At 45.9% G+C, this 26,720-nt stretch overlaps 3 protein-coding genes across 7 annotated transcripts in view; 1 reads left to right on the top strand and 2 right to left on the bottom strand.

The window, feature by feature from the left end:
- DPMS2 (dolichol phosphate-mannose biosynthesis regulatory protein-like protein) overlaps positions 1–26,720 on the top strand; it is a 40,329-nt gene that overhangs the window by 11,364 nt on the left and 2,245 nt on the right. For 4 of the 5 annotated variants that reach the window (XM_086812077.1, XM_086812079.1, XM_086812076.1 and 1 more), the window contains 2 exons: positions 6,857–6,967; positions 15,755–16,152. In XM_086812077.1, coding sequence (XP_086668203.1) covers positions 6,878–6,967; positions 15,755–15,916 — 252 coding nt within the window. In that variant the 5' untranslated portion in view covers positions 6,857–6,877 and the 3' untranslated portion in view covers positions 15,917–16,152. Of the gene's footprint in view, positions 1–6,856; positions 6,968–15,754; positions 16,153–26,720 lie in introns of those variants that run through there. The other variant, XM_086812078.1, reaches the window with a different exon arrangement.
- LOC147628900 (uncharacterized) lies at positions 19,786–20,940 on the bottom strand. Its single transcript, XM_086812935.1, has 2 exons — positions 20,636–20,940; positions 19,786–20,550 (listed from the first exon to the last, which is right to left on the bottom strand). Exons 1-2 carry the CDS (start codon positions 20,774–20,776, stop codon positions 20,293–20,295), a joined length of 399 nt encoding a protein of 132 aa, XP_086669061.1. The 5' UTR covers positions 20,777–20,940; the 3' UTR covers positions 19,786–20,292.
- On the bottom strand, positions 21,003–22,478 carry LOC147628899 (uncharacterized). The gene has a single exon (XM_086812835.1). The coding sequence runs from the start codon at positions 22,476–22,478 to the stop codon at positions 21,003–21,005; it is 1,476 nt and encodes a 491-aa protein (XP_086668961.1).

Here is a 26,720-nt window from a genome sequence, read left to right as displayed (position 1 = left end):
GACTGTGTATAATGAACTAAGTCATAATCGTGACAGAGAGAGTCTCGGTCTCAGCAACTCCCAAGCTCTCAGGATGCTCAAGGCAAATCTGTCCTCCCATCCTCTACTGAGGCCTGTCCTCCTCATCTCTATGAAGATCCATCGTATCTCTGGTGCCCAAGTGCCCCCTGCTGGGGGAGCCCGAGCCTGCAGCCGCTGAAAAAGAAGCTCTTTCCAAGGCTCAGCGCCTGGAAGCAGCCCCCGAACAATAAGCTTCCCCAATAGGGCTCTACTCTGATCAACTGGATCTATAATGCCCAAGCCTCCCTGGGCCAATGAAAGTGTAATAACTGCCCAAGCAACCTTAGCCCGGGCTGCCTGACCATCCCGCCCAGACCAAAGAAAGTTCCTTATCAGCCTTTGTACCTGGCTGATGCAAGAGCTCGAGAAGATCCAGCAAGACGTGATGTACCACATGGTCGCTAAAAGCACCTGATTTGCCACCACCACCCTCCCAGCCAAGGATAGCCGAGCTGTACTCCGATACAAAAGCTTCTTTCGAATGCTCAGAAGAAGCGGGGCAATCTGCTGCTCAGGTGACAAATCTAGTTTAATCTGGCATCCCAAATACCGCACTGCTGTGCCAGGAGGAATCCATCTAAAACCCGGGTCTGGGCTCCATGCCGGAGTGGGAGCGCTACTGATCCAAAAGGCCACTGTCTTGCGCCAATTGATCAATGCTCCCGAAGCTACACTAAAAACCTAGAGCGACTGCTCTGCCCGCTGAAGATTGGCCTCCTGGCCATGCAAAAACAATTAAGTAGCATTTCAAAAAGTGTAGCCAATGTCAAAGCAACTATGTACACTAAGTCCTTAGACTTTACCTATTTGACATTAAGCGCATGATAAGATTGCTTTATTAATACAAACCCACATTGCACTTGCATCGTGATTACCTTGACACAGTAGGCTGAGTTGGGACTTGAAGGTTTTGGATACTTCAGGCAGTTAGAGTTTGAATGAGATAGGTTCCTACTCATGATGATTGTTCTCAGTCTGTTAGGTAGCAAAGAGGATCCATCAGTTCTTGTGGAACATTGCACATGTTCAACACCGAGAGATCTTTTGATTGGTGAGGATCTGCCTATGGTAATACTGAATAGGTTATGTTTGGTATGGGTGTCAACCGAAGTTTCCCTTGAGAATTAGAACATGAAGATGTAGTTCTAGGTGTAGTCCTAGAAAGAATTGACCTGTTGTACAACCGATTCCATTGTTGTGCATTTGGCAGAGGATGTGGTACAGTTTGAGAGGTATACCATGGGTGTTCTGGCTTGGACACGATCTTGATAGGAACACTTTTAGAGGTCATTTATGATGAGAGTGTTCAGATATCTGATAGGAAAGGTGTTTTTATATCCCCTAGGCACGAGGAAGCACCCAAACGTGATAGGATAGGTAATTTGATTGGCTATGACAATTGTTTGTGTGATGTAAGAATATCCGATTCCTCGGGAGTTGGATTGAGGGATTGTTCTCTTTCTCATGATTCTCGTTGGAGTTGGTGTGTTTTTAGTTCCATTGAGATAGTTGTAGGAACAAGGGCTGCAATTTTACCTAATTCCTATGATTGAATTATGAGTGGAAAGAGTAGACAGTGTGAACCAGATTGTGGAGTCAATTGCTAGGTGTAGTTTGAGTTTCCCTTGTTTATTTCCAAGACTGGGAATGTCTTCGGCTTGGGAGACAATTGCTAGTTTAGAGCATAGGTTTCCCAATTTTCTTTCTTAGATGGATTTTGTTTCCAAGGGTTGAAACGTTTGAGGAGGGGAAGTATGTTACGTACCTAGTGCTAAACTTTGGGATTAGTGGCATAATTCGGCAAGGTTAGGGGTGCCTTGGGATTAGGAGGAAGCATGCTAATACGGGCGGGTAAGGTTATTATTAATAAATCCACGTGTATTGGCTTTTTATAACAGTTTAGTTATTTATAGCAGTAGTGGGCATTATATAAGTAAGTGAAACATGGGTTTCGTTGTCATAACCTCACTATTGGTTAGAGTTCGACCAAGACGTGTGGCAGAGCATAGGTCGGCATGTCGAAGGTATGGCATGGATCTCTGGGAGTTAGACCTTAGCCCCTGACTTGGGGCTACCCATGGTTGGGAGGTGAGCTAGCCTGCACCTTTCTTAGGTTTTGCGTTTAGGAGATCCATGGGGTTGTAACACTTACTTCATTCACTTGAGATACAAGAATTCAAATGACAGAGTATCTCCATCGATTTTTTTGTGGGACTACCTAGAACGAATGGAGGACATGATTCTATTTGGGTAGTAGCGGATAGAATAACCAAGATGGTTAAGTTTATTCCCACATGGTCAAAGATTAAGAGTCATGAGCTGGCTACTTTATTTGTAGATCACTTATACAGGCTTTATGGATTGCGTGAAGAAATATTCAGTGATTAGGATGGAAAATTCAATGCAAGGTTCTGGCAAGATATATTTGCTAGATTGGAAACTAAGTTAAGTATGTCTTCCTCGGATCAACCAAAATCAGATGGTCAAATTGAAAGAACTAATTAGACTTTGGAAGATATGCTAAGGGCTTATGTCTCCAAAAGACAAACCGAGTGGGAAAGGTGTATCTCACACTTAGAATTTGCGTACAATAGCAATAAGCATTTGGCTACAGGATTTAGCCCATTCATGCTTATGTACGGATTTCAACCTAGAGCACCGATTGCTCTTGGATTAGGTAAAATCCAAAATTAGCAAGCTTGTGATTTTTTGCAAGATATGCAGGAGATGCTTAAACTTGCAAGGGAAAGCGGAAGAACGGCTCAAGACCGAGCTCAAACCTATGCTAACCAACATAGATCTAGAGTGTTTGATGTTGGCATGTGGGTGTATCTGAGAATTCCGAAAGATTCCAAGACTATGCATATAGGCAAGCATTAGAAGCTACATATAGGCAAGCATTAGAAGCTATCTTCTAGGTTTTGTGGACCGTTCAGGATCACAAAGAAGATTAGGGACGTTGCTTATCGCTTAGAACTTCCCCAAGGTGTTACATTTCATCCAGTATTTCATGCCTCTAGATTGAAAGAGAAGCTAGGTGGCTTAGATGAGATGGTTCCTTTTTTACAAGATCTAATTCGAGAAGAGCAACTGAATATATTCCTAAGGAACCAAAAATGGTTCTTAATCAGCATTCTAAACATTCAAGACGAAGTGCTTATTATGAGGGGAAGATCTGAGAGAGAAGCTATCACGAGCCTGGACATTTCCCAGTATGAAAGGGGTCTGGTGGACTCTAGGATGTCTAAATATTTGGAAAGTACAAGCTTTGGGGATTATCCTAGAATACAAAGGACCACACTCCTAAAATTTAGGAGAGTTGCTATTTTTGGCCCGACTCCGATGGAAATTCTGTTCGCGTCATTACATCTGGAATTGAGCAGATACCAAGAGTTGGCAAAGTGCCTATGACAGAATGTCTACTAGTTGGGATATTTTTAGAGGTAAAGATTATGGAAGGACCCATCTTTTAGATTGGGACATGTGGCAAGAAAGTGGACCAATGTGAGACAAGTGGCCTGACACTTGTTAGAAAATGGATCAAAGTGAGACAAGTGGCCTCACACTTATCACTTCAGCTATTGTGTGGCTCTCCACTTGTCATTGTAGCCTTCTCTTGCCATTTTAGCTCATGGGAGGCCCAAATCTATAAATTGGAGCCCTCTCTCTTCATTAATAAAGGCTCCCTACTAGCCTCTACCACCGTTACAGGCTGCCCTAATGATGGCTACTCTCTTTCTCTCTCACTTGAAGACTGCCCATGAAGAATACCGGCTGTTGGGGACTGTTTTGGAGGCTTCCATCGCGAAGAAATACTGAAGGCAAGGGTATTTAATCATTTATTATGATTTCTAGCCATTGTACTTGTTGTACCAACCTTTGTACATGTTGTACCAGCCATTGTATTGGCTACCACCCATTGTACCGGCTGTACCAGCTTTTGTACTTGCTGTACTAGTCATTGTACATGCTGTACTAGCATTTGTACTTGTTGTACTTGCTGTACCAGCCACTGTATCGGCTGTACCAGCCATTGTACTTGTTGTACCGGCTGAATGGAGAGTTGTACTTGCTGTACCCGCTCTATTGCATGAAGACCCGTGGTTTTTGGGAAAGAATCAGTACCCACACGGAGGTATATGGATTATATTGTTGCTCGGCATTTCTACAGCCTATGTTCCGGCTTAGTTGCCTCGTGTTGGGCTGTGTTATGGCATTTGTATATGGATAATCTGGCATCTCCCGTGGGGAGAGTAAGGCCCTCAAAGCTTGTACATGATATTATTCTCCTTGGGTAATAAAATACTCCAAGGGGGGGGTCGGCCCATTCCGGCCTCTATGTGGTTTCACATGTGCAAGATCCATTTTCAGCATTTGTGGATGTTTTTGTCCAGCTTTTATGTTTAAATGTTTTAATATGCATTGATGGTATCAACAAGTGTGTCAAAGGCCCTAGTACCCCGGGCACCCGCCGCGAGTCACAGAAGCTGTGTGGGAATCCATTAAAAATTTGAAGGCCCAATTTCTCGAGTTCATTGTTGAGAACATCAATGGTCCTTAAGGGGGGGAGTATGTTATGTCCACACTAGGCACATAAGGTAGGGTGGGTTAATCCCAGGTTAGAGGGGTGTTGGGCTAGGGGATGACTTTCCGATTGTGGTCCATGATGTAGATGGAGGCACCCTTGTGACCTTTTCTATTGGGCCACAAGCTAGAATGAGCCGCTTCCCCCCCCCTCGGCATAGGACCTTAGCAACTACACTTTACAGAGAGTGAGGGTGATTTGGTTTTTATTGACCACAGGTGGCATGTTGACCCTTCCCTAGCCAAAGTGGCCAGAGAGAGATTATGGAGATTATGGCTATGGGAAGGCCGACGACTGATGGGACTACAATGAGATCTGGGCGAGTGGCAATGTCACGCGCTTGAGGATGCCCTCGACATCCCCATTTTTGAGTATACGCTCCATCTGGGCCATAGGATTCAGATGCCATAGGTTGATAGTATAGTAGCGGCAGGAGTACATTGGCAGACCCAAGACATCCCCACGTGTTTCCTCCTGGATTTTTGGAAACGGCTATGGGACAGCTTTCGGCCCCGGAATGTTACTCTTTTCCTTTTTGGCAGATAGCTCACAAGAGCTTGGCATTGCGCACGTTGCTGGTAGTTGCAGGTCGGCCGGTGCTTTGCTCTAGGTGTGGACTCGTTCAGGAGTCTCAACGTCGTATTGCCTTCGGGGTTGTGGCGCAACAGCACTTGGCATTATAGACCACTTGTTTGCGCGCCCCCCCCCCCCCCCCCCCCCCCCCTCTCCTCGCGAACTATTGTATGAGACAGCCTTCCTCCGAGAGCAGCCAGCCAGCAAGGATAATTAAGCACCTATGGGCAGGCGCCTACAGGTGGTGAAAAATCAGTAACTACAGGAGGATCTTGGGCCTAAGGCCAGCCGAAAAGAAGAGAGCTTTACAATTGTATCTATAGTACAAAAGATAGTTGAGATTGCAGACGACAACTCACAACCCAACATTGCTGAAGATCTCCTTGGCCAGCCCACGCTCTAAGAGAAATGCTTTGTAGAGAGATTAGCCCTGAGAAATGCAGATGATGATAATTAAATTCCTATGCACGTATATATAGCACTCAGTGTGCTGGTTGGCTAGCATAACATGGCCTGTTATTATTGCCCACGAACATCATTTTATGCCGCCAAATGCCACATGGCAGGTGTGCCTCTCCCAATGCAACCCACAGCTTGCGCACACCTGTTCCTGCTGGCCGACCTGATGTGTCTGTTGTCCGACTACCCTGTCCGACCACCCTACAGGCTTGGGAGGTGAGCCGCCGGCACCATCATCTATGTGTTTGTTCTTGTGTATTTGTATGCAGGAGATGTTTGGGAGATCTAGTGGCAGTTTCAAGGGCATAAGTGAGAAAGGGGAGAAGAGCGGCACAAAGAAGAGGGGAAATCAAGTGGAGGCTGGGTTCAGGATGCGGGTTGAAAGGGGGCACTCAAACCATGGCGGGGAGCTCCTGCATTGACTTGATGTATCAATTTTCCAACGTACGAGTTCTATCCATTGCATGGATGAGTTCTGTCCACCTGCATGGAATTCTTCTTCTTGATTATTTGATCTAAAATTTATAGCAAAAACGAAGATGAGCTAACATATTTAAACAATGGTGTTAATTTTATAGCTTCAGTCGAGCATCAATTTCCCAATACATGAGTTCTATCCGTTAAATGGATTAGTTCTGTACACCTGCATGTAATTCTTCTTCTTGATGATTTGATCTAAAACTTATAGCAAAAACGAGGATGAACCAAACAATGGTGTGAAATGTATAGCTTCATCGCTTCTCTACCTTTTTTTGTGAGGACAATGATACATAGTATATGAACACGATGAGGACAAGAAAATTTGATCGGTCATTAATTTGCTAATGTTTGTCAATGGTGCACACTTTTCCTGATGGGTAAGATTGCTAGGATTCAAAATTGGAGGCTGTGGCTTGACTTTAGACTAATAGGGTGGGTGACTTTTGAGTGGGCCTATTGCACCAATTTTTAAAACCAACCTGCCTAGCCCTAATCATGGAAACCAATTCAATTATTGGTTTGATTCTTCTTTTTTAGAAAAATGTTGAATGGAACTTAGTATAGGAAGTGTTATTGATACAATCGATGGATTTGATGGCTAACTAACGTGTGAACAAGGAATTCGGTGTGTCTGCTTTTGCTGTGCTTTAGTGGTGGAGGTAATCTCAACAATTGGTTTCATGTAATGCTCTTTTACAGGTTGTCAGGTTTATATAAGTGATGGAGCTCGGAGACAGAACAGTGGGGTTTTCAGTGCTACTATTTAGTGTCTCTCTTTTTGCTTACTACACATTTTGGGTCATCATTTTGGTTAGTTCTCTCTCTGTCTGTGTGTGTACCAATAGAAAGGACACTCTCCATGTGCGTGTGTGCGTGGGTGTGCGTGTGTGTACCAATAGAGTTGTAAGGTAAATACATGTTACCTGCGAAACAACAATTTATTGAACTCTTGACTATCAAGTCATTAAACCATTCAAAGTTTCTACCTCGTATTCAATCTTTGCATTGCCTTAGTTTACTTTGCTCACATCTAAAATTAGTGGTTCTTTTTTCATGTGTTACTCTAGTGAATTATGAAACGCATTCATTGTAGACATGTGTTTGATATGAATTGCAAAGGCATTGAAAAATTGAGGCTTTATGATCAGTGTTTGGAAAACCTTGTGGAAAGAAACATGAAAATATTCTCTTGGCATCATAACGAACCATAGGCGCTAGGAACTATTGCGGGCCACCTTGGGCGGAGGAGGGTCAACGTGCCACTGATGATCATGAAAACCAAGAACCCGCACCCAGTGAAGACAGCCACCACTGGAGTTCTCTGTGGGGGACAGGGTTAGCCGGCCCAAAGGACCAACTGAGAAAATAAGTGTTGGCCCCCCATCAGAACCGAGGACTACCATGGGGAAACCAAGTTGAGTGAGAGTGTCAAGCCAAACTCTGAGGGGGCAGGTTCCTGGATGGGGGTCCGCCAATCGGGGGGTGGGGGTATATGGTAAGTCGATGACGAGGGTAATCTGATCACGGCCGCGAATCCTTGCAAGGCATCAGTTCTGGGTCTCTAGGGGGAGCCTCTTGAAGCTAGTCCACTCTCCTAGCAGGGATTGAGCGGGACCAACCATGTAGAAACCTGTTTCATTGCTTGATCTCTCCCAAATCCTCAAGAGTTCGCCATACATACTTTCCACTTGACACTTGGACTCCAAAGCCCATTTCTGTATCCAAGAAACTGTCTCGAGTGCATGGACCATGCTACGAACACTTGGTCCTCTATACTGGATAATCCTCCCATTCCCAAAGCTTGTATACATTCTTGATCTTTTGGGCATCCAAAGCCCATCCACACACATGAATTGTGGATATGCCTAAAATGGTGACACCTTTCGGAGTATTTCCAACTTAATTCCAACAGGTCTAGCTATGATACCAATGTCAAGTCCCAAGGCTTGCAATTAAGAATAAACAAAAAGGAAACACACATAGACATTGGCATCTAGCTCACCACCCAACCATAAAGCCATTTAGGCAGCACAAGGGGATAGTAGCATCTGAGACATGGCTCCACGTGCAAAGTCCATGGCGTCCCATACCACCAGTACACACCCATAAGATGTAAGCACGGAGTAGTCTCAACGCCTCGATTTTAGGTCTAAGAAGCTCTCTCTCAAACTGACTCATAAAGTCACTTATATAGGCTTCCTATAAAACTAGAAGCCAAATATAGCGCGTCTCATAAACGCTACTAACCCCCACTTAAGAAGCCTAACCCCTAGGCTATGTTTACCCTAACCTGAAGGCCTTAACCTTGGTTAGCCTTGGGAAGTAACAGGTCCCCTCAGCCCTTAGACCGAGGCTGTGAGAGAGTAGCAACACACACACACACACACACACACACACACACGAGAGATGGTCTCCCCGTAATGGAGGATTTTTGAGCTCCCCCCTTCTTAGGAGAGGAGCTGAGTGATGCCCTCAAGGCCCTACCTCATGGGAAATGCCCTAGAGTGGATGGACTCCTGGTTTTCCTCTTCCTTCGTCACTAAGCCGTCATGGAGGACAACTTCTGGGCCACCTTCAATGAGATCATGGCCACTGGCCTCATGCCGCGGAGGGGCTCATTCACTTGATCCCCAAGGAGGGTGGTGACTGTTTCGAGATACTAATATCACGTCCTAATCGCCCGTGGAATAGGCCCTTCCAGGACCTTACTAACCTTGTTTGAATCAGTCGTCACACCATCAATGGAGATTTCTTCTTGAAGAAATCACGCTTTGGCTCCTTCACATATAACTTCTCTCATGTGAGTATCTTCAAGACGGCTTTGAGATGGTATATGTCCTCTTCCATTGACCTATTGTACATTACTATGTCATCCAAGAAGACAACAATCCACTCTTCTAGATATGACAAAATAATACGTTCATCATCTGCTAAAAATAGCAGGAGCATTGGTCAACCCAAAAGGTAGGACCAAAAACTCATAGTGGCCATAGCACATCCGAAACGCAGTCTTAGGCATGTCCTCAAGTTTCTTATTTGATGACAAAGCCTGACTATAGATAAATCTTGGTGAAATACTTAGCACCTTGAAGACGATCTACGAAGCATCCATCCTCAGCAAAGCATACATGTTCTTGATAGTGAGTTTGTTCAAGCCTTTGTAATCTATACAGAAGCGCATGCTACCATCTTTCTTCTGTGAGTGAAAGAGAATGGAAGCGTGCCATGGACACTTACTAGACTGAACAAAACCTTAATCGAGATAATCTATTGAATCTCTTCTTCCTCCTTTTGGCTAAACCAATAAAGTTGCCAGGAGACAAGATTACTATCAAGCAATAGCTTAGTCGCATGATCAACACCCCTCTCAAGTGGCAGACCATCTAGTAACTCGCTTGGAAATACATCACGAAACTCTTCTAAAATATCATCCAAAATTTGTTGTAATTTCACTACTTGAGATTGAATTACATTCACAAGCACATGATCTTAACAAAATTTCAGAATTGAAAAGATCATGAAAACAACAAAATGACTTAGAATTTGGATCAAAAAGAGTTTCATATATATCCTTGACCGAACCTAAGCCGAGTTTATGAAACCGGCCTTCAGAAATCTGACGGGCGGTGGAACAAACACTCGCACACAAAACACTTCATCACCCATGGAAACCGGGAAAAGGAAAACAAACAGGGGAGCTAGAATGCTCCTGCAAATAGTACAAGGACACTGATTGGCCCCAAAACGCAGTGGCGCCCCTTGCGGTATTTCTTAACTTGATCAAATATGAGTAGAAAGTACAACTTGTCGAATCCTCTACCAATAGGATCCCTCAAAGCTTTCACCGAGGACTTCCAAATAAGAACGCTCGTTACTACAGCAAAGCATTCCATAGAGAAGGCACACCTGTACAACACCTCCTTGCTTGAAAAGGTCTTCTCCATCGCTCACATGGATCCCTCAAACCCTTTCCCAAACAGCAGTAGGGCTGTACCAAACCATACGTACTTCCCTGTAGCCACGCCTTGCATGTAACCTCGAGAAAACTACAATCTGTTCACATGAATCCAGAGACATGCTTCTCACATGAAACCAAAGACCTGTATCCGATAAACCAAAGACCTGTATCCCATAACCATAGGCTTGTTTCCTCTTGAAAAACCAATGTCTTGTTTCCATGACAGATATACCATCAAATCACGGTTGCCAAAACCCAGAGAGAGAAAGATAGAGGTCGTATCAAGCAATATATTAACGTCTTCAGAAGGCCAAGATGACCTATGAGACCAAAAAGGTTACAACAATTGGTGGATCTGATACAATGTCTCTGTAAGAAAAGCTAAAAACAACTAAACAACTAACTGAAACTGAAACAACTATGAGGAAAAGGAAGGTACTAGGAGCTCCTAATGGATAACATCTGGGAGGAAAACTCCAGCAACAAAGGTAAGCATCATATACATCACTATCCAAAGATGTCTCTCATCGGTCGATGGCGGATATCCTCAATGTCCTCCATGGTGAGTACTCTGATTGGACGTCTCCCATGCCGTGCTAGTATGGTCCTGATCCTCTGTTGTAGTCTCCGACGGTGTCGAGATGGGCCTCTCATCGTGGGGCGCCTGGACTGCCCCAGCTCTATAGCCCGATCAATTAGTGTACCTCTGGGTGCGGCTATACTCTGGGGCTAGCTGCAATGCCTGCTGGCCTGACTGCTCAATCTATGGTCGAAAGAAGTCTGTAATCTGCCTCTGTAGGTGTCTATCCCTCTCTGATCCCCTCCATCTCAAGAGACCCTCTCTATGTCTACGCAGCTCCAGCAAGTATAATCCGAGGCATCTCTGATCCCTGGTATCTCATGACTCTAGAAAGTGGTCCGAAACCCTCTTTGAACAGGCAGTGAAAACGGCCTTGTATCTCATAATATACTGGACAGTGACATATGTAATGTAACTTTGTCTCTGGCTCCATCTGGCACAGCTGACAAATCCTGGCCTCAGCTGGTACTCCTCTGAATCTGCCAGTCTCAATCTCTAGCTGGTGTGAGGATGTGCGCATTTGACCAATAGCACACCGTACCCCATGAAAAAGATGAGTATCCATGTAGCTGGGTCTAATCACAAACCCATCCTCCGTGAGCTGGAGAAGATGATCTCTATAGAAAGCCATCTTCGTACCAAGCTCGTGTGTCGTCTGTATCCATGTCCTCCTAGTGTCCAGCTGAGTCAAGTCCTGGCTGATAATAGATATGTCTGGTAATAATCTAGCCAATGTGTGACCAATCATGATGGTACGATAATTCCCAGGAAGCATGGGATCCCCTGACTTGAAGATATGCACAATCGTGGACATATTCCAAGTCTCAGGAAAACCCTCACACATGGCTCGGTTAAACATCATAGCAATAAGCTCTACAAGCATATCTCTGGCATGAATAAAGTGTTATGCTACCAAACCATCATGATCATATGCTTTCCCAATCCTCATCCTGTCAACAGCTTTCCTTACCATCTCAGCAGTAAAGAAAGCACGTCTCTGGGCATGGCTCCGATGGGTCTGGCAGGGGCGGCTGTCCTGGTGCTGTGTACAGGGATGCTGCATACTCACCCCAAATCTCTGTGGAGGTAATGGCTGGTGATGGTGAATGCTCATGGAATAGTCTCCATGCCTCTCCTGAGTCCTGACTCATAAATAACTGATACAAATCCCTCTCTAACCGAGCAAGATAAGCCCTCTTCTTCCGTCGCACTAGGTGCCGGAAGGTAATCCGTGACTGTCTGTGAGTGGTAACACCCATGAGCACCTCTCTGTAATCTGATCCTCATCTCTCTGCACTCCTCATCATACCAACTGTTCTGGGGCATGTTCCCAGATCGTCTCTGTGTAGGCTGACTATGGGGATATGCCTCTGATGCTGCAGCATGAAGCGTCTCTATCAATATCTGAGTGAGCTCATCTAATGGCCGTCCCGGCTCCTCGGCACATAAGCGTCTGTATATCTCATCCGTGTACATGGTGTCCGTAAAGGTATAACGAGTGTGTGTGGAGACCTGTCCCAATGGAGCGGTGCTGAACTGAAATGTGAGAGTGAAGGACAAGATAGCATGATCCACTGCTATTCCAACCGGCCTAGTGCCTACCATAAAATCCTGAAAAGAGGGAATGAGACTGGGCTGAGCCATAACATAGTCCATTGTACTAGCACCATGCCGATGTGGAAAGCTAGTGAAACCGCCCGATGTCAGGAATCTCTGTAGGCCATTCAGGATGGCCAATCCATGTGCAGTCCCCATGTCTATCAAATACCGCCCATACACTGTATGTTCCTCATCCTGTGAGAGTCTAGATAGGCCCATATCCATAACATCAAGCTCCCTCAACATCTCCTCTGAGGTATCATAAAATACTGTCTGGTTATGGGCGGTCCTGGCATTGAAGTCCCCTAGGAGAAGGATGTCACCATCCCTGGAGAACTCCCAAATGTCATCATCCAAAATAGAAAAGGGAGACTGCCCGCTAGGTGATGCATACACTGATGTACTAGGAGCAAAATAGCATATAGCAATGTAGAGATATCTGCCCATCTCTGCCCTCAGTCTAACCCACATGTACCTAGCCTGCTCATCTCTGCGGACTATATGTCAGTGGCTGTAGCTCCTCTCTAAACAATACTGCCACTCCTCCTGAGCCCCGTCCTCTATGCTCTGAACGAGTCTCCTGTCTACAAGCTGTCTCCCATCGGTATCCACTAACATGTGGCATGGACTGTCCAGGAGCCTGATGCGTCTCACAGTAGAAGATGATGTCCCTCCCAGTGAAACTATCCTCAAAAGCCCCTACATCAAGGCGTAGAGATCCATTACAATTCCAAGTAGCAACTTTGAGTGTAGTCCCATAGGTCTCGTGCCGTCAATTTTGAAAGCTTCAGTCATAACTCGAATCCTTGGCTCCACAAGCTAGCAAACAATTCAATGGTCAGGCTGGAATGCAGAATCACTGAAAAGCATGACAGATGCATAAGAGCCAGCCATTCTAATGTTTTCCAAAATACTTGTTGTCATAATCCAATGAGCCATATCATAGGCATAAAAAGCCAAAACTGGGTACCAATGTAACTGAATCCAAGAGTCAAACTCTGTCTCTCAGATATAGTTTCCTGGTACTGATATAAACCATTACCAACAACAAAAATCTTGGCACTCCTTTTTGGTGCCTACACATGTAAACTTCCTTAATGCAAATTCACCAAGAATATTGGCACTCAGTCTTGGTGCCTTTGGCATGGGTAAAGACCCTGTTCTGTGCCAACCATGGAGTCAAATCATTGAACCCAACCACTGACTCCAACATATCTCTCTAGACCCTTTGGATCTATGCAGTGACTCCAAAGACATGCTCTCTAGAATTTAGCTGCCACTTATGAGCTAGCCCATCAAAGGGGTTCTTGGGGATAGGTGCTGTCGTCATCCCACTGGCAATCTAGACTTCCAAACTGGAAATACCACTCTCGATTGGATTGCCAAGCCACAATCAAGTGTGAAAACTCCCCACGCTAGTGCAATGCCAATGAAGATTTTCTTTCGACACCATTGCCAAGTGGTTGACACTTGGGCCATTGTTTTAGGCTGAGGGGCCAGGGCAGAGTAACAGTTAATGCTGGATTCGGAATCTGTAATAAAGAATCTCCAAATTTTTGTTGATGTAGCATCAGCATGGTCAATTTGATGCAAAAGGCATTCTTGTGAAAAAGCCCCAAAAATTTGTCGGTGCAGGGTGTTGAATTTGATGATTTTCTTAATACTTGAGAAAAGCTCCAAATTCTCAATGGCCAACTTTGTCATAATTAAGCTCCAAATGTGGCTCCGGGAGCTTCAAGTTGTTGATTTTTTCCATATATGGGGACAGCCCCAAATATTTGCTAAGGCAATGCCTCTGTTTTGATGATCTAATTTACATTTATGTGAAATCTCCAAATTCCATTTACTCAAAAATAAAAAATTTCTGCAAACTTGATGAATAAGAGCTTTGATTTTACCAGATGTGTGGTAATCTTCAAATCTTCTGAAGCTGATGTGAATCTGCAAGTTGATTGATGAGGATGATGAAGACAGGCTTGCTGCAGGTACAAGTGTGTGATGCTGCTGTTCAGCACGACCGAGGGGCAGCCAAGTTGATGCACACGAAATGCTAACACATGGAGTGTGGGCAGGGGCTTTTGTGCAATGAAGAGTCACTGACGGCTGGTCAGAAAAACGCACATGGTCTGTTGGCACTCACGTCATGCTGACGACATTTAGAAGCCAAACCATGCATGGCGTACTTAGCTGAGATGCGTACGATGACGGCTGTTGCAATGAAGAGAAGAGGCGTTGGGTGTCAAGCACTGCGTGGCTCTAGCGTAGGTGGCATGGGCTGTAGAAAGAACACAACTCAAAAACGCAAAGCAGAGTGTGAAGGTAGCAACACAAAGCAGATTATAAAGCAGCTTATAAAACATAGAGGGTGGCATAAAAAAAAACTTAACTTAGAATAGTATGGGGAAAAACGCAGATGTTAGTGTAAGAAGCATAGCTATGCAAAAAAGAAAACGCAGCAATGAAGGGAGAGATGATAGTGGCAGCTGAAACCGCAGAGATGCTCATGGGAAAAAAAAAATGCTGAGTTATAAGAAGGAAAAAAAACGCAGGTAGGTGTGAAGGTGGGGCATCAAAAAACACAGAGGCATGATAGTGGGTTCACCCATGCTCTGGTACCATGTAGGTGAACATGTTTCTAGCCATGAGAGGGTGTGAGTGGAAGGAGCGATGGAGAGATCAAGGCATGAGAGGGTGTGAGTGGAAGGAGCGATGGAGAGATCAAGGCATACTGATTTGGTGCATAGACATGGATGGGTGGAAGAGAGAGAGAGAGAGAGAGAGAGAGAGAGAGAGAGAGAGAGAGAGAGAGATTTGATAACACATACACGAGAGAGAGTTGTTGCACAGCACAACTATGATAATACTTCCACCATGTACAATGCTTTATATAGGCACCAAGGCCCTATCTCATGTTCTCTTAATAAGAGGGTGTTCACACCTAAAGTGTTCACACACCACTGGGCACTTACTAGGCTCTGAAATATCCAACAGAGTGAAGGGAAGAGCCCGGGTGTGTGTGTGTGTGTGTGGGGGGGGGGGGGGGGGGGGGCTTGATTACCTGTGGACTTGCATGTTGTATAGATCACTGTATTCAATGTTTTGACTTCTGGTTTAATGCCAAATAGACTTAACCTAGAGGTTGGCTTCAGTACATCTTTAGGCCTACAGTTTAAGAGTGTGTAGGTTATGACCTAGCTTTGGCTTACTAATCAAGATTTCCCGAGAACGAAGCTTTGGCCTACAGGAGGCATGAAATGTCCTTACACATGATTTTTTTTTTTTTTTGAGTCTTGGATCTTGCAAGGTTGATTATAAGCATGAAGCGACTAGAACTAAGCTTTGGCCTTCAGGAGGCATGAAATATTGGTGTCCTTACACGTTTTTTTTAAGTCTTGGATTTTTTTGGGTTTGATTATAAGCAGCATGAAGCGACTAGTGATTGGATGACTTTATTTTGCAGCCTTTCGTTGATGAGGATCACTTTGTTCACAAGTACTTTCTTCCTCAACAGTATGCAATCATCATTCCTACATTTGCCGGTGTCACTCTTCTCTGTTTCTTAATGGTCTTTATTGGGGTGGTTATGTTGAAAGGAAGGAACCGCAAGTCATACACAAGTTGAGATTATGCTCCTCAACTTGCATCTCAAGGTGGTTTTCGGATTGGATTTATTTTGCTGTCTGCTGTATTGTATTTTTGGGTTATTAAAGCATGCAGAGGGGAGAGAGATTGGTCTATTTAGTCTTGCAAAAATTTATGTATAGGGGCTCGTCTCCTGTGAGCATGTGGTGCTTAGTTTCTACTGTTACCATACCTTGCATTACATTACAAAGAGTGGATATCAAGCTCCCTACAGATGTGAAGACTCCACAACAATTTTTTTTTTTCCGAGAAAAGATCCTTTCATTAGTTATATAAAAACGCCCGTAGGGCTACAAAAGATCCTCTCTGCTCATAAGAAAACAGAGCAGAGAACAAAGCAAGGCAGCCAGGGAGACTCTCCCTAGGTGCTGAAAAATACAAGAATCAGTACAAAGAAACTGAGAGGCTATATCATACAATAGGAGGGGGGAAAAGCCAAACAGGACCCCACGTGTAGGGTATAGAAGGGGCCACTGCGCCAAGTGGTGTGAAAGGCCTGGCGCCGCAAGATCGCCTCATCCGAGTCGCCCCGGATGCGGTCGTACTGTCCTCGCAGGGTGTGGATGAGCTCCTACCAGATCCCCCGAACAGTCTCGGCTGGTGGCTCCAATCTCCCCTCAAAGGCCCTGAAACACCGGGCCCTCCAGGTGAATCATATGGTGAGGCTGCTGAGGAGCTCCCATCGTAGATCCCTCTCCTGTGTCCAATCGGCGGACGAGAAGTCCGGTGACGGAACAAGGCGAGGCTGGCCCCTAATGAATCTGATGGCCTGGCTGTCCTGCTCCGTCTCATAGCCCTTAGCAAGCCCTGACGAAGTCGACCAAGCAGCGGCACCCCACGTATACATCCCCTCAGAATGCACAGCATCCGCAGCCAAATCTGCTGGGCTTGGGGGCAGTCCCATAGGCAATGTCTTTGTGTCTCCATAGGGTGGCCGCATCGGACGTAGGCCGCCGGAAGACCGCTGTAGACAAGCCAGGTGCCAACTGCAGAACCCCTGTGGGCAACCAGCCACTGGAAAGTCGAGATCTTGCGCGCCTGTCGACTAGCCCAGAGCCTGGTCCAAAAGTCCTCCAAGAACTCCGGTGAGAGTCCCTGAAGCCGCTAGTGCCCCGATGCAGTTGGAGAGACCATCCTCCTCGCCGTCAAAATATGTCACCCAACCGAACAATATACTGGAAAATGGTGATCTCTGTGGCCTCAAGGGATGCATAAGGTGTTGGGGTAAAGGCATTATGCCCACCCTTATAGTGTGTACAAGCCCATAAGTTATAGTACATAGTACACTTAGTACTTTTAATGTGCTAAGTGCACTATGTGTACTAGTGCAATATACATGTGTGATAGGGGAGTCACACACTCATTCCCATGAGTTGACTTATCCCCACAACTCTCTCTCTCTCCCTTGTTCTCTCTGTGTGTATCTCCCACATGAACTCTAACCCTAATTCTTCTCCCATTCAACTGGTATCAGAGCTGAGGCAAACAGAACTGCAGAGACTTGCTGAGCATAGCCTTCGAATCTCTCTGCTGCAGTAGATTTCGTTTCACATAGCCTTCGAATCTCTCTGCTGCAGTAGCTTTCGTTTCACACCTCCTTCGGCCAGCATAGAACAGTGAAGCTTGACAGGCAGCAGCGCTCGCAGCAATCGCAGGCAGACAAGGCGTAAGAGCTCCGTCGCTCGACAGCATAGGATGGCTGGTAGCGATAAGGAGCGTAAGCACTGTAGTAACATGCAGAAGCTGGGGTAGCGAGGAGGCCAGCGCATTCAACGCCTTTACGCACTCTTCACAGCCACGCGTCAGCGCCTTGCCACAAGAGAGCGTTGCAGGCAGCAACGCGTTGGGCGTTAGACGGCTGGCTGCTGGGCGTGACCAAACACCCGTAACGCGAAGGGGAGGCAGGCGAGCGAAGAAGGAGTGCAGCGGCGTACCCATTTGCACGTAGCAAGGCGTAAGGCTTTGTAAACGCTGGCCACTAGGCGAAGGCAGCAAGTCGTTGGTCGACGGCAGGCTACTAGGCGAAGGCGGCAACTTTGAGTCGGCGGATAAGCGCATGCGAGGTAGGCGAGGTGGAAACGTGGGCTGCCTAGCAACTAGGTGTAGGCAGTCAGCAGCGTAGGCTGCCCAGCAGCAGCAGAGGGCTGCCCAGCCATCCGTACAACTGCAGCAGGCGCATCAGCATCAACACGTGCAGCACCCTTTTGTAGCAGCAACAGCATCAGCATCAGACGTGCCCCCCCTCTCCTGCAACAACAAAATTCAGCCTGCAAATCTCAGAGAAATTCAAAAATTAAGAGGTATTTGCCTTCAATTTTGGGAATTTCTTATCAATTCAATCAATTGAGCAGGTACAGGTGCCGAATTGCTCAATTTTTGAGCAAAATTGGCAAAATTGGGTGACATTGGTCACAATCAGGATCAATTTGCAGGAACTTGGATGTCAAAATTTGGGGCTTTTGATGTAATTGTGCAATTAAGCATTCATACATGCTGCATGATGTAAGAAATCGCACATTCGGGTAAAATTGCAGTGCAAATCAAGGGGCTTTTGTGTCGATTGGATTGATTTGCATGCAGGCACTCGTATTTGATGCTTTGGGCAATGTGTTGATGTCTGACAAGCACTCAATGTGCCTGTAAATCAAGGGGCTTTCATGTATTGGATGTATATGTGGCCAGGGGGAAGCACTGTGAAGACTTTGGATGCCTTCATGTGCGTCAATGTACCATGTATGATCAGCAATTGATCTTAAATCAAGGGGCTTTTCAAGATTTTATGCTTGTTAAGCTTGGCAAAGCAGCAAGCAAGACTTTTATGCCTTGAATCCTCAGAAATCAGCTTGCAGTCAAGGGGCTTTTGTCCAATTTCTGTTCGGGACTGTTGTATGCAGTGTTCGGGACTGTAAAAGTCTGATTTTCACTCATTTGGACAGCCAGGAGAGCATTTATTGCTACTGTACCTGCTGGTACAGATTTGGTACAGCTTTGTACAAGTTTTGGCATGGCTGCACATTGATTTGAGGGAGCAAAAGGCTCAATTTCAGTTGCTGTACTTGCCGGTACAGGTTTGGTACATCATTGGTGAGCACTTGGTACTGTTGTATAGTACTTTGGAAGGGCAATAGAGCACATTTAAGGTGCTGTCCTAAATCTGCAGCAACCAGATTTTGGTGATTTCATCACATACAGTGGGAGAAAAGTTGCATTCTTGCTTCCGCAGTGGGAGATAAAGCTTGGGAGAACAATTGTGAGCACTTTGTGTGCTTTTGGTGCAGTGTTTGCACATTTTGCAGGGAGTCAGGCATTGACAGGTTGCATATTGCTATGGCAACCACAGGTGAGAGCTCTTCATTGCTTCACATCAAGAAGCTTGAAGGCTCACATAACTATGATATTTGGCAAACCCAGTGCTATAATGTGTTGCTCCAGAAGAAGCAGCACAAGCCTATCAAAGAAAGGGGTATAAAGCCCGATTCTCTTACTGCTGAAGAGTGGGAAGATATGGATGAGCTGGCAAGATCTACTATCATGTTGTCTGTGTCAGACTCTTTACTTTTCAGCATTCGTGAAGAGAAGACAGCTTGGGGAATGTGGCAGAGATTGCAGGACTTGTATGCCCAGCAAAGTGCCTCACATAGTAACCTGGACCGGCAGAAACGGTCGGTTCGGACCGGGTTGGAAACGGAGTTTCCGAGTTTCCGCGAGGTCGGAAACGGCAAGAAACGGAGTTTCTTTTGAATTTATTTTAGACATGTAAAAAACATGCATAGAGACATCCTATTAAATAAACTTATGTCAAGAGATGCAAAAAACATGCATAGAGACCTCAAACAAGACTCATCAAAGACTCAAGTGGACATTAGAATCATAACACTTAACAGAATGTAGATAATGGACATGTATGATGTCGCGGCAAATTCATGTGAACCATAAAAAACTAAAGGCTGAAGGCCGAAGCATACATAGCAAGCTGCAAATTGTGATCATAATACATCATACATATCAGCAATGATCATCAAACTTGGGAGTCAGAGGTTCAAAAACTACAAAATAACCGACATGCCGGCTGTCCATAATCCCTAAGGATAAGAAAAACTAAACAAAAAACATGGAACATCAGTGAATCAGTGATCACTGCTGAGCCTCATCTGAAGCACCCGAGGAGTCTGAATCCTCCTGAGAGTCCTCATGGCTCTCGCGTGTGTCCTCACTGCAAGAAGATGAGTCCTCTCCAGTAGCCTCCTCTCTAGCAGCACTAGTACTAGCTGCAGCCGGCCTCCCTCTCCTACGACGACCACCACGTGTGTCGTGAACTGGTGTTGTGGCCTCCTCGTAAAGCAAAGTGTAAAGATCTCAGTCCTCTTGTAGAATTGTGGGAATATCCCGCACCTTCTCAATGTCAATCTTGTCGACATTCACTTGCATTGGCTCAGGACCCATAGCTGCCCGCTCAAGAAGCTTCAAGTTACAATTGCAGAAAACAAGACGCTCAAGTTGGGCTGTAGTCAACTTGTTCCTCCTCTTCGTATGGTAGAGCGCCCATGTGCTCCAATTCCTCTCACAAGTTCCAGATCTGCAATCTTGTGAGAGGACTCGAATGGCAAGACGTCTCTGTTCAAAGAGCAGATTTAGGATTAGTACATTATACAAATAAGGTGTCGCCGTTAAAGCTTAAGCGGAGGGGCTTCTTACTCACCAACGTAGGCACACCATGTCCATATTTCTCCCACCATGAGACCGGCTGAAGCTGCGTTTCTCGAAGTTTTGCAGTAGGTCTTGTGAAGTAGCCAGTGTTGTTGCGGAAAGCAAGGAGATCATCCTCTAAGCATCGCAACATCTGCAAATTGCCACCACACCATTTCTCCACATAGGTTTGGAAGTCATCGTTTAGCTCCTCACACTCAAGCTGATCTCGCTACGCCATAGAGGATGCAACACATGAGCCACAGCATGGATTGGTCTATGAAACCAAACCCAACGGTTTTGCCAAATCTGCTTGATCTCCGCGATTCTACAAGTTACAAGTAACAAACAGAACCAAAGAAAGACTTTAAAGTTATAACTTAGAAAAGAGCCAAAACAAAAAGGCAATTTGGCAAAGATAGGTAGGCATTGTTGTCTAGTGCCTTCCCGATCCTATCCATGTACTCATAAATGAGGCCTAGTGTACTCCCCTCCATGTCCGTGATGCGCAAGACCGTGTAGATGAGATTTAAGGTCTTCACTAATGCCTTTGCCTCTTCCCACCATGCTTCATTGAGGATCTTGCGTCTAAAATCCACAAACTTTGGGGTCATACTCTTACCCGACTGGATCCATGCATCACAACTAATAGTGCGAATCAGATTTGGCCGCACACGAAGAAGCCGCTCAAGCACTATGAACATGTATGCAAACCTCGTAGTGGATGGCTTGAGAAGCTCCAAGGTACTATTAGCCCTGTACATGCTCAAAACCTTTGGTCTTTGTGTCACAAATTTGACAATGCTCCTCGTGGTGGCAAAGATTTCGCTGACCCAAAAAATTCTCCCCAAATCCTCAATCAATAAATCAAGACTATGGGAGGCACAAGGGGTCCACACAATTGTTGGGAATGCATCCTCCAACATACTCCCCATGGAGACACAATTGCTTCCATTGTCCGTAATAACCTGCACAACATTTTGTGGGCCAATCTCCTCAATCACCTTCTTGATGTGTGTCCAAATAAAGAGACCTGTAACGGTGAGACCCGCAGCCGATGCATCAATGGCCTTGTAAAACATGGTGCCTTTGCAAGAGGAGATAAGCACATTATACACATTCCTCTTGCGTACATCTGACCATCCATCACATAAGATAGTGCAGCCATATTTCTTCCATGTTTCTTTCAAAAACTCAAGCTGGCCTTCTACGTTGAGTTTCTCCTTCTTTAATTCTTGTGTGCGGATTGTCTCAGCCGAGGGACCCTCCCACTCACAGCCAATGCGGCTAACGGCCCGCATGGTCTTCTTCCATTGTATGGTGCAACCCACATTGAAAGAGATAGCACACCGTATAAACAAGCGCGTGACCTCCCTTGTTGCCTCCTTCATGGCTTGCTTTTGCAAGCCTGCTGTAATGCTTGCTCTTTGCAATGAACCCTTTGCAGGCACTCCCACACTAGGTAAAGGTGTCCTCTTTGCACTAGGGCCCTCACCCACACTCGAAGATACATGTGCACTGTCAACATCTGTCTGGCTCTCAACTCTAGTCCTCTTTGAAGAGGCCACTTGGCTCGAGGATGCTTCACCTGTTGCATGTGCTGCCATATGTTGCTCACCAACATCCAAACCAAGGCGTTGCTTTCTCCAACCCTCAAGTGATGCCAATACATCGGGCGGCACATTTTGACATAAAGCGACATCTCTGCCTGGCACATGCCCCAAATGGTCTTTTACCCGGGTCACTGAACCTGTTTTTTCATATCCACAAAAATTACATTTCCACTTGCGGGAACCCCCACCTCCGACATATCCATCCTCTTTTGTTGCATACTGCCAATAGGGATCTGTAGGCATAGTGAGACTTGAAGTTGAAAGCACTTACCCTCGAGAACACTTGCCCTTGGAGGCTTGGAAGTTGGGCTTGAGCCTTGGCACTTGAAGCCTTGAAGAAAGGGCTGCCCGGCAGCCACCTGTGAGATTGGAGAGCAAGCTGCCTGCAGAGTACAGGCCTTGGGGCCTTGTGGGGGGCACTGGGGGCAAAGGCTTGAGCCTTAGGGCCTTGGCCTTGAGCCTTGGCCCTTTGTGGTGATAGGCGCAAGGTTCGAAGAAGCGTAGGAAAGGAGAGCGAAATAGAAAAAACGCATGCATGCAGGTGTTTGTCACCATGCTAATGTAAATGCAACCAAGCTGCCGGAAATTTCTGTGGCATAGCCGGTTGGGACACATGAGTGTCAAAGGAATGGAGCAATTGTCTCGTTTGGGTTACTTGCCTTCTCTAAAGTTTCAAGTTTTCAGTTTTGTGAGCATTGTATATATGGCAGGCAACTCCAGTGCCCCCACAAGAAAGCTCTTGGACAGAAAGATGCTTAGCTAGAGCTTGTGCATACAAATGTATGTGAGATGCCTCAGCTTTCTTTGGGAGGGGCAAAATATTTTGTGTCTTTTATTGATGATGCCACACGCAAGGTGTGGGTTTATCCTCTTCGTTTGAAGAGTGATACATTCTCAGTGTTTCAGAAGTTTGTTGCTCATGTTGAGAATCAAACTGGCAAAACACTGAAGGCTTTGCGTTCTGACATGGTGGAGAGTATATGTCCAAAGAGTTTCAGGACTTTTGTGATGCTAAAGGCATCAAGAGGGAGCTCTCTACTCCTTATGATCTTCCACAAAACGGGACAGCAGAGAGGATGAACAGGACCATTCAGGAGAAGGTCCGTTCTATGTTATCACATGCTGCATTACCTCATGGTTTTTGGACTGAAGCTGTTATGACAGCCGTTCACCTTATAAACAGGTCACCTAACACGAGGCTTGGTGGGAAAGTGCCAGAGGAAGTATGGACAGGGAAGCCTCCGTTATACAAGCACTTGAGAGTGTTTGGTTGCGTTGCGTACGTGCACATACGCAGGGAAATGCGCACCAAACTTGATCCTAAGTCTCACAAATGCATATTCCTAGGATATGGTGACAAAGGTGAAATGGGGTATAGACTTTGGGATCCCGTGAATAGAAAGATTATACGCAGCAATGATGTCATTTTTGATGAAACATGCATGTATAAGGAGCCTGCAAGGCAACAGGAGCCTGGCAGAGTCATCTTTGATGATGATGGACATCATGGACAACAACCAAGGGCTGTAAATCAGCCATTACAGCAGCAAAACCAGCCCTTAAATGGTGCTGAAAATGGTCCAAATGGACAGCCAGAGATGGCAGAAGATATCCCTATGGATATACCACAGTTAGAGGAGATACCGGGCATGATTTTTCAGCCTTATGGCATGGAACAAGAGCCACCAATAGGTGATATGCAGGCTGGACAGCAACCTGCAAATGATGGTCATTGGGTACGGAGGTCCACAAGACCCTCCAGAGCCCTTGACAGGTTTGTTCCAGGGGTTGACTACTTGATGCTTACTGACTGTGGGGAGCTCTCATGTTATAAGGAGGCTTTACAGAGGGCAGACAAGGCTCTTTGGGAGCGTGCCATGAAGTCAGAGATGGATTCTCTGCACAAAAATGGAACATGGAATTTGGTGCATTTGCCTGCAGGCAAGAAGGTTTTGCCATGCAAATGGGTTTACAGGCTCAAAGTTGCACCAGATGCAAAGCCAAGATACAAAGCCAGGTTAGTGGCTAAGGGCTTCAAGCAGGAATATGGTGTGGACTTTGATGAGATCTTCTCTCCAGTGGTCAAAATGACCACACTTAGAGCTGTGTTAACTTTGGTTGCACATGGTGATCTCGACTTGATTCAGATGGATGTGAAGACTGCTTTTCTTCACGGTGATCTCCATGAGGAGATATATATGCAACAGCCAGAGGGTTATGCAGTAAGTGGAAAGGAGAAGCTTGTATGCAAGCTGAAAAAGAGTCTTTATGGGCTCAAATAGGCACCAAGAGAATGGTATCATAAATTTGATACATTCATGAAATCCCAGAATTTCAGGAGAAGTGACATAGATCATTACTTATACACCAAGAAAGCTTTGGATGGCAGTCTATTGATCCTCATCTTGTATGTTGATGATATGTTGATTGCCGGGAAATCTCGTAAAGAGATGGATGCCTTGAAGAAGAGGTTGCATCAAACCTTTGATATGAAGGATTTGGGTGATGCAGATACTTCGGGACAGAAATCAGCATGTGTTGTATTTGTCTCAGAAGGAATACATTGGCAAAGTTTTGCAGAGGTTCAATATGGACGGGGGGGAAGAAGACTAGTACTCCTTTGCCTCCATATGTGAAACTCAGTGCTATGGACAGCCCACAGTCAGATAGAGACAGGGCTGATATGGCCAAGATTCCGTATGCTTCAGCTTGTGGCAGTCTCATGTATGCCATGGTTGCTACTAGGCCGGACATTGCATTTGCAGTGGGAGTGGTTTCTAGATACATGGCCAACCTTGGCAAGAAGCATTGGGAAGCAGTGAAAGGTGTCATGAGATACCTGAAGGGCACACAGGATATGTGCATATGTTTTGGCAAACAGGATGCATTAGTGCATGGTTACACGGATTCGGATTATACCGATCATCCAGATAACCGGAAGTCTACTACCGGTTATGTGTTTACATTCACAGGAGGTGCTGTGTCATGGATATCCAGGATGTAGAAGTGCACAGCCTTATCTACTACAGAGGCCGAGTATATTGCAGCCACAGAGGCTTGCAAGGAGGCATTATGGCTATCTCGGTTAGTGGTTGATTTGGGTTATACAGGGGATATTCCATTGTTGCATTGTGACAGTCAGAGTGCCATCCAGTTGGCAAAGAACCGTGTCTTTCATGCAAAGACGAAGCATGTGGATGTGAAGTATCACTTCATCAAAGAGGTGATAGAGAACAAGCAAATTCAGCTTGTTAAGATTCATACGGATGACAACCCGGCTGATCTGTTGACAAAGAGTTTGCCTCCGGAGCGGTTTGCTCATTGTAGACACTTGATGGGCATTGGTGGATGAGGCCAGTTTCAGCCTTGATATGGCCTTGTATATTATCATGTACATACTGATTTTTTTCTTTTCCTTTACTTAAGGGCACTTTGCCTTTAAGTGGGAGGTTGTTGGGGTAAAGGCATTATGCCCACCCTTATAGTGTGTACAAGCCCATAAGTTATAGTACATAGTACACTTAGTACTTTTAATGTACTAAGTGCACTATGTACTTTTAATGTACTAAGTGCACTATGTGTACTAGTGCAATATACATGTGTGATAGGGGAGTCACACACTCATTCCCATGAGTTGACTTATCCCCACAACTCTCTCTCTCTCCCTTGTTCTCTCTGTGTGTATGTCTCCCACATGAACTCTAACCCTAATTCTTCTCCCATTCATAAGGATCATGCCACTCCTACTCGCCAGGGTCCCACTGGAGCCGGGCCAAGGGGCGCGCTGCATATGCCCATATACGCCAATCAGAGTCCACATCTGCAGGGTCTGGGTCAATATGCCACTTCCGAGAAGCGGCGGCCACCACCCGTATTCTCTGAAAGATGCACTCTACAACCAAAGGCAACTCCACCTCCACTCTCTGAAGTCTGCCCTCATCCTGGATCTCATAGTAGAGGCATCTGCCATCCTCAGTGCAAGCTCTGACAGCAATTAGAATCTCCAACTGAGTAAAGGCTCCCATCCACCGTGGGGCCACGGGCTCGAAAGGTGTGAACCACTCCTTTGTGAGTGCCTCCTGAATGTCATCCCTCATAATCAACCCCCCTCTGAAGTGACCCAGCCTCTCCACTTGGATCTCCTCTGGGAGACTGCAGAAGGCGTGCCAGTCTCCAAAACTGCGTGCTGGGCCTGCCGCCAATGGTCCCCAGGCTAGACGAGGCCGAGAACCCAGCATATGACCTTGCTCTGTGCGAACCGCTAGGCTCCAGATGAGCGGCTGTCTGGCCCGCTCCTCATCACAAGGAGGAGGTCTCTGAGAGAGTCCCAGTCTCAGCAACTCCCAAGCTCTCAGGATGCTCAAGGCAAATCTGTCCTCCCATCCTCTACTAAGGCCTGTCCTCCTCATCTCTATGAAGATCCAACGTATCTCTGGTGCCCAAGTGCCCCCTGCTGGGGGAGCTCGAGCCTGCAGCCGCTGCAAA

Source organism: Cibotium barometz, chromosome 18 (assembly GCF_041138505.1).
Source record: "Cibotium barometz isolate CiBa-2024 chromosome 18, ASM4113850v1, whole genome shotgun sequence".
Lineage (NCBI taxonomy): Eukaryota > Viridiplantae > Streptophyta > Polypodiopsida > Cyatheales > Cibotiaceae > Cibotium > Cibotium barometz.
Note: the sequence above shows the minus strand (reverse complement) of the source record. Positions and strands in the feature narration are given on the sequence as shown.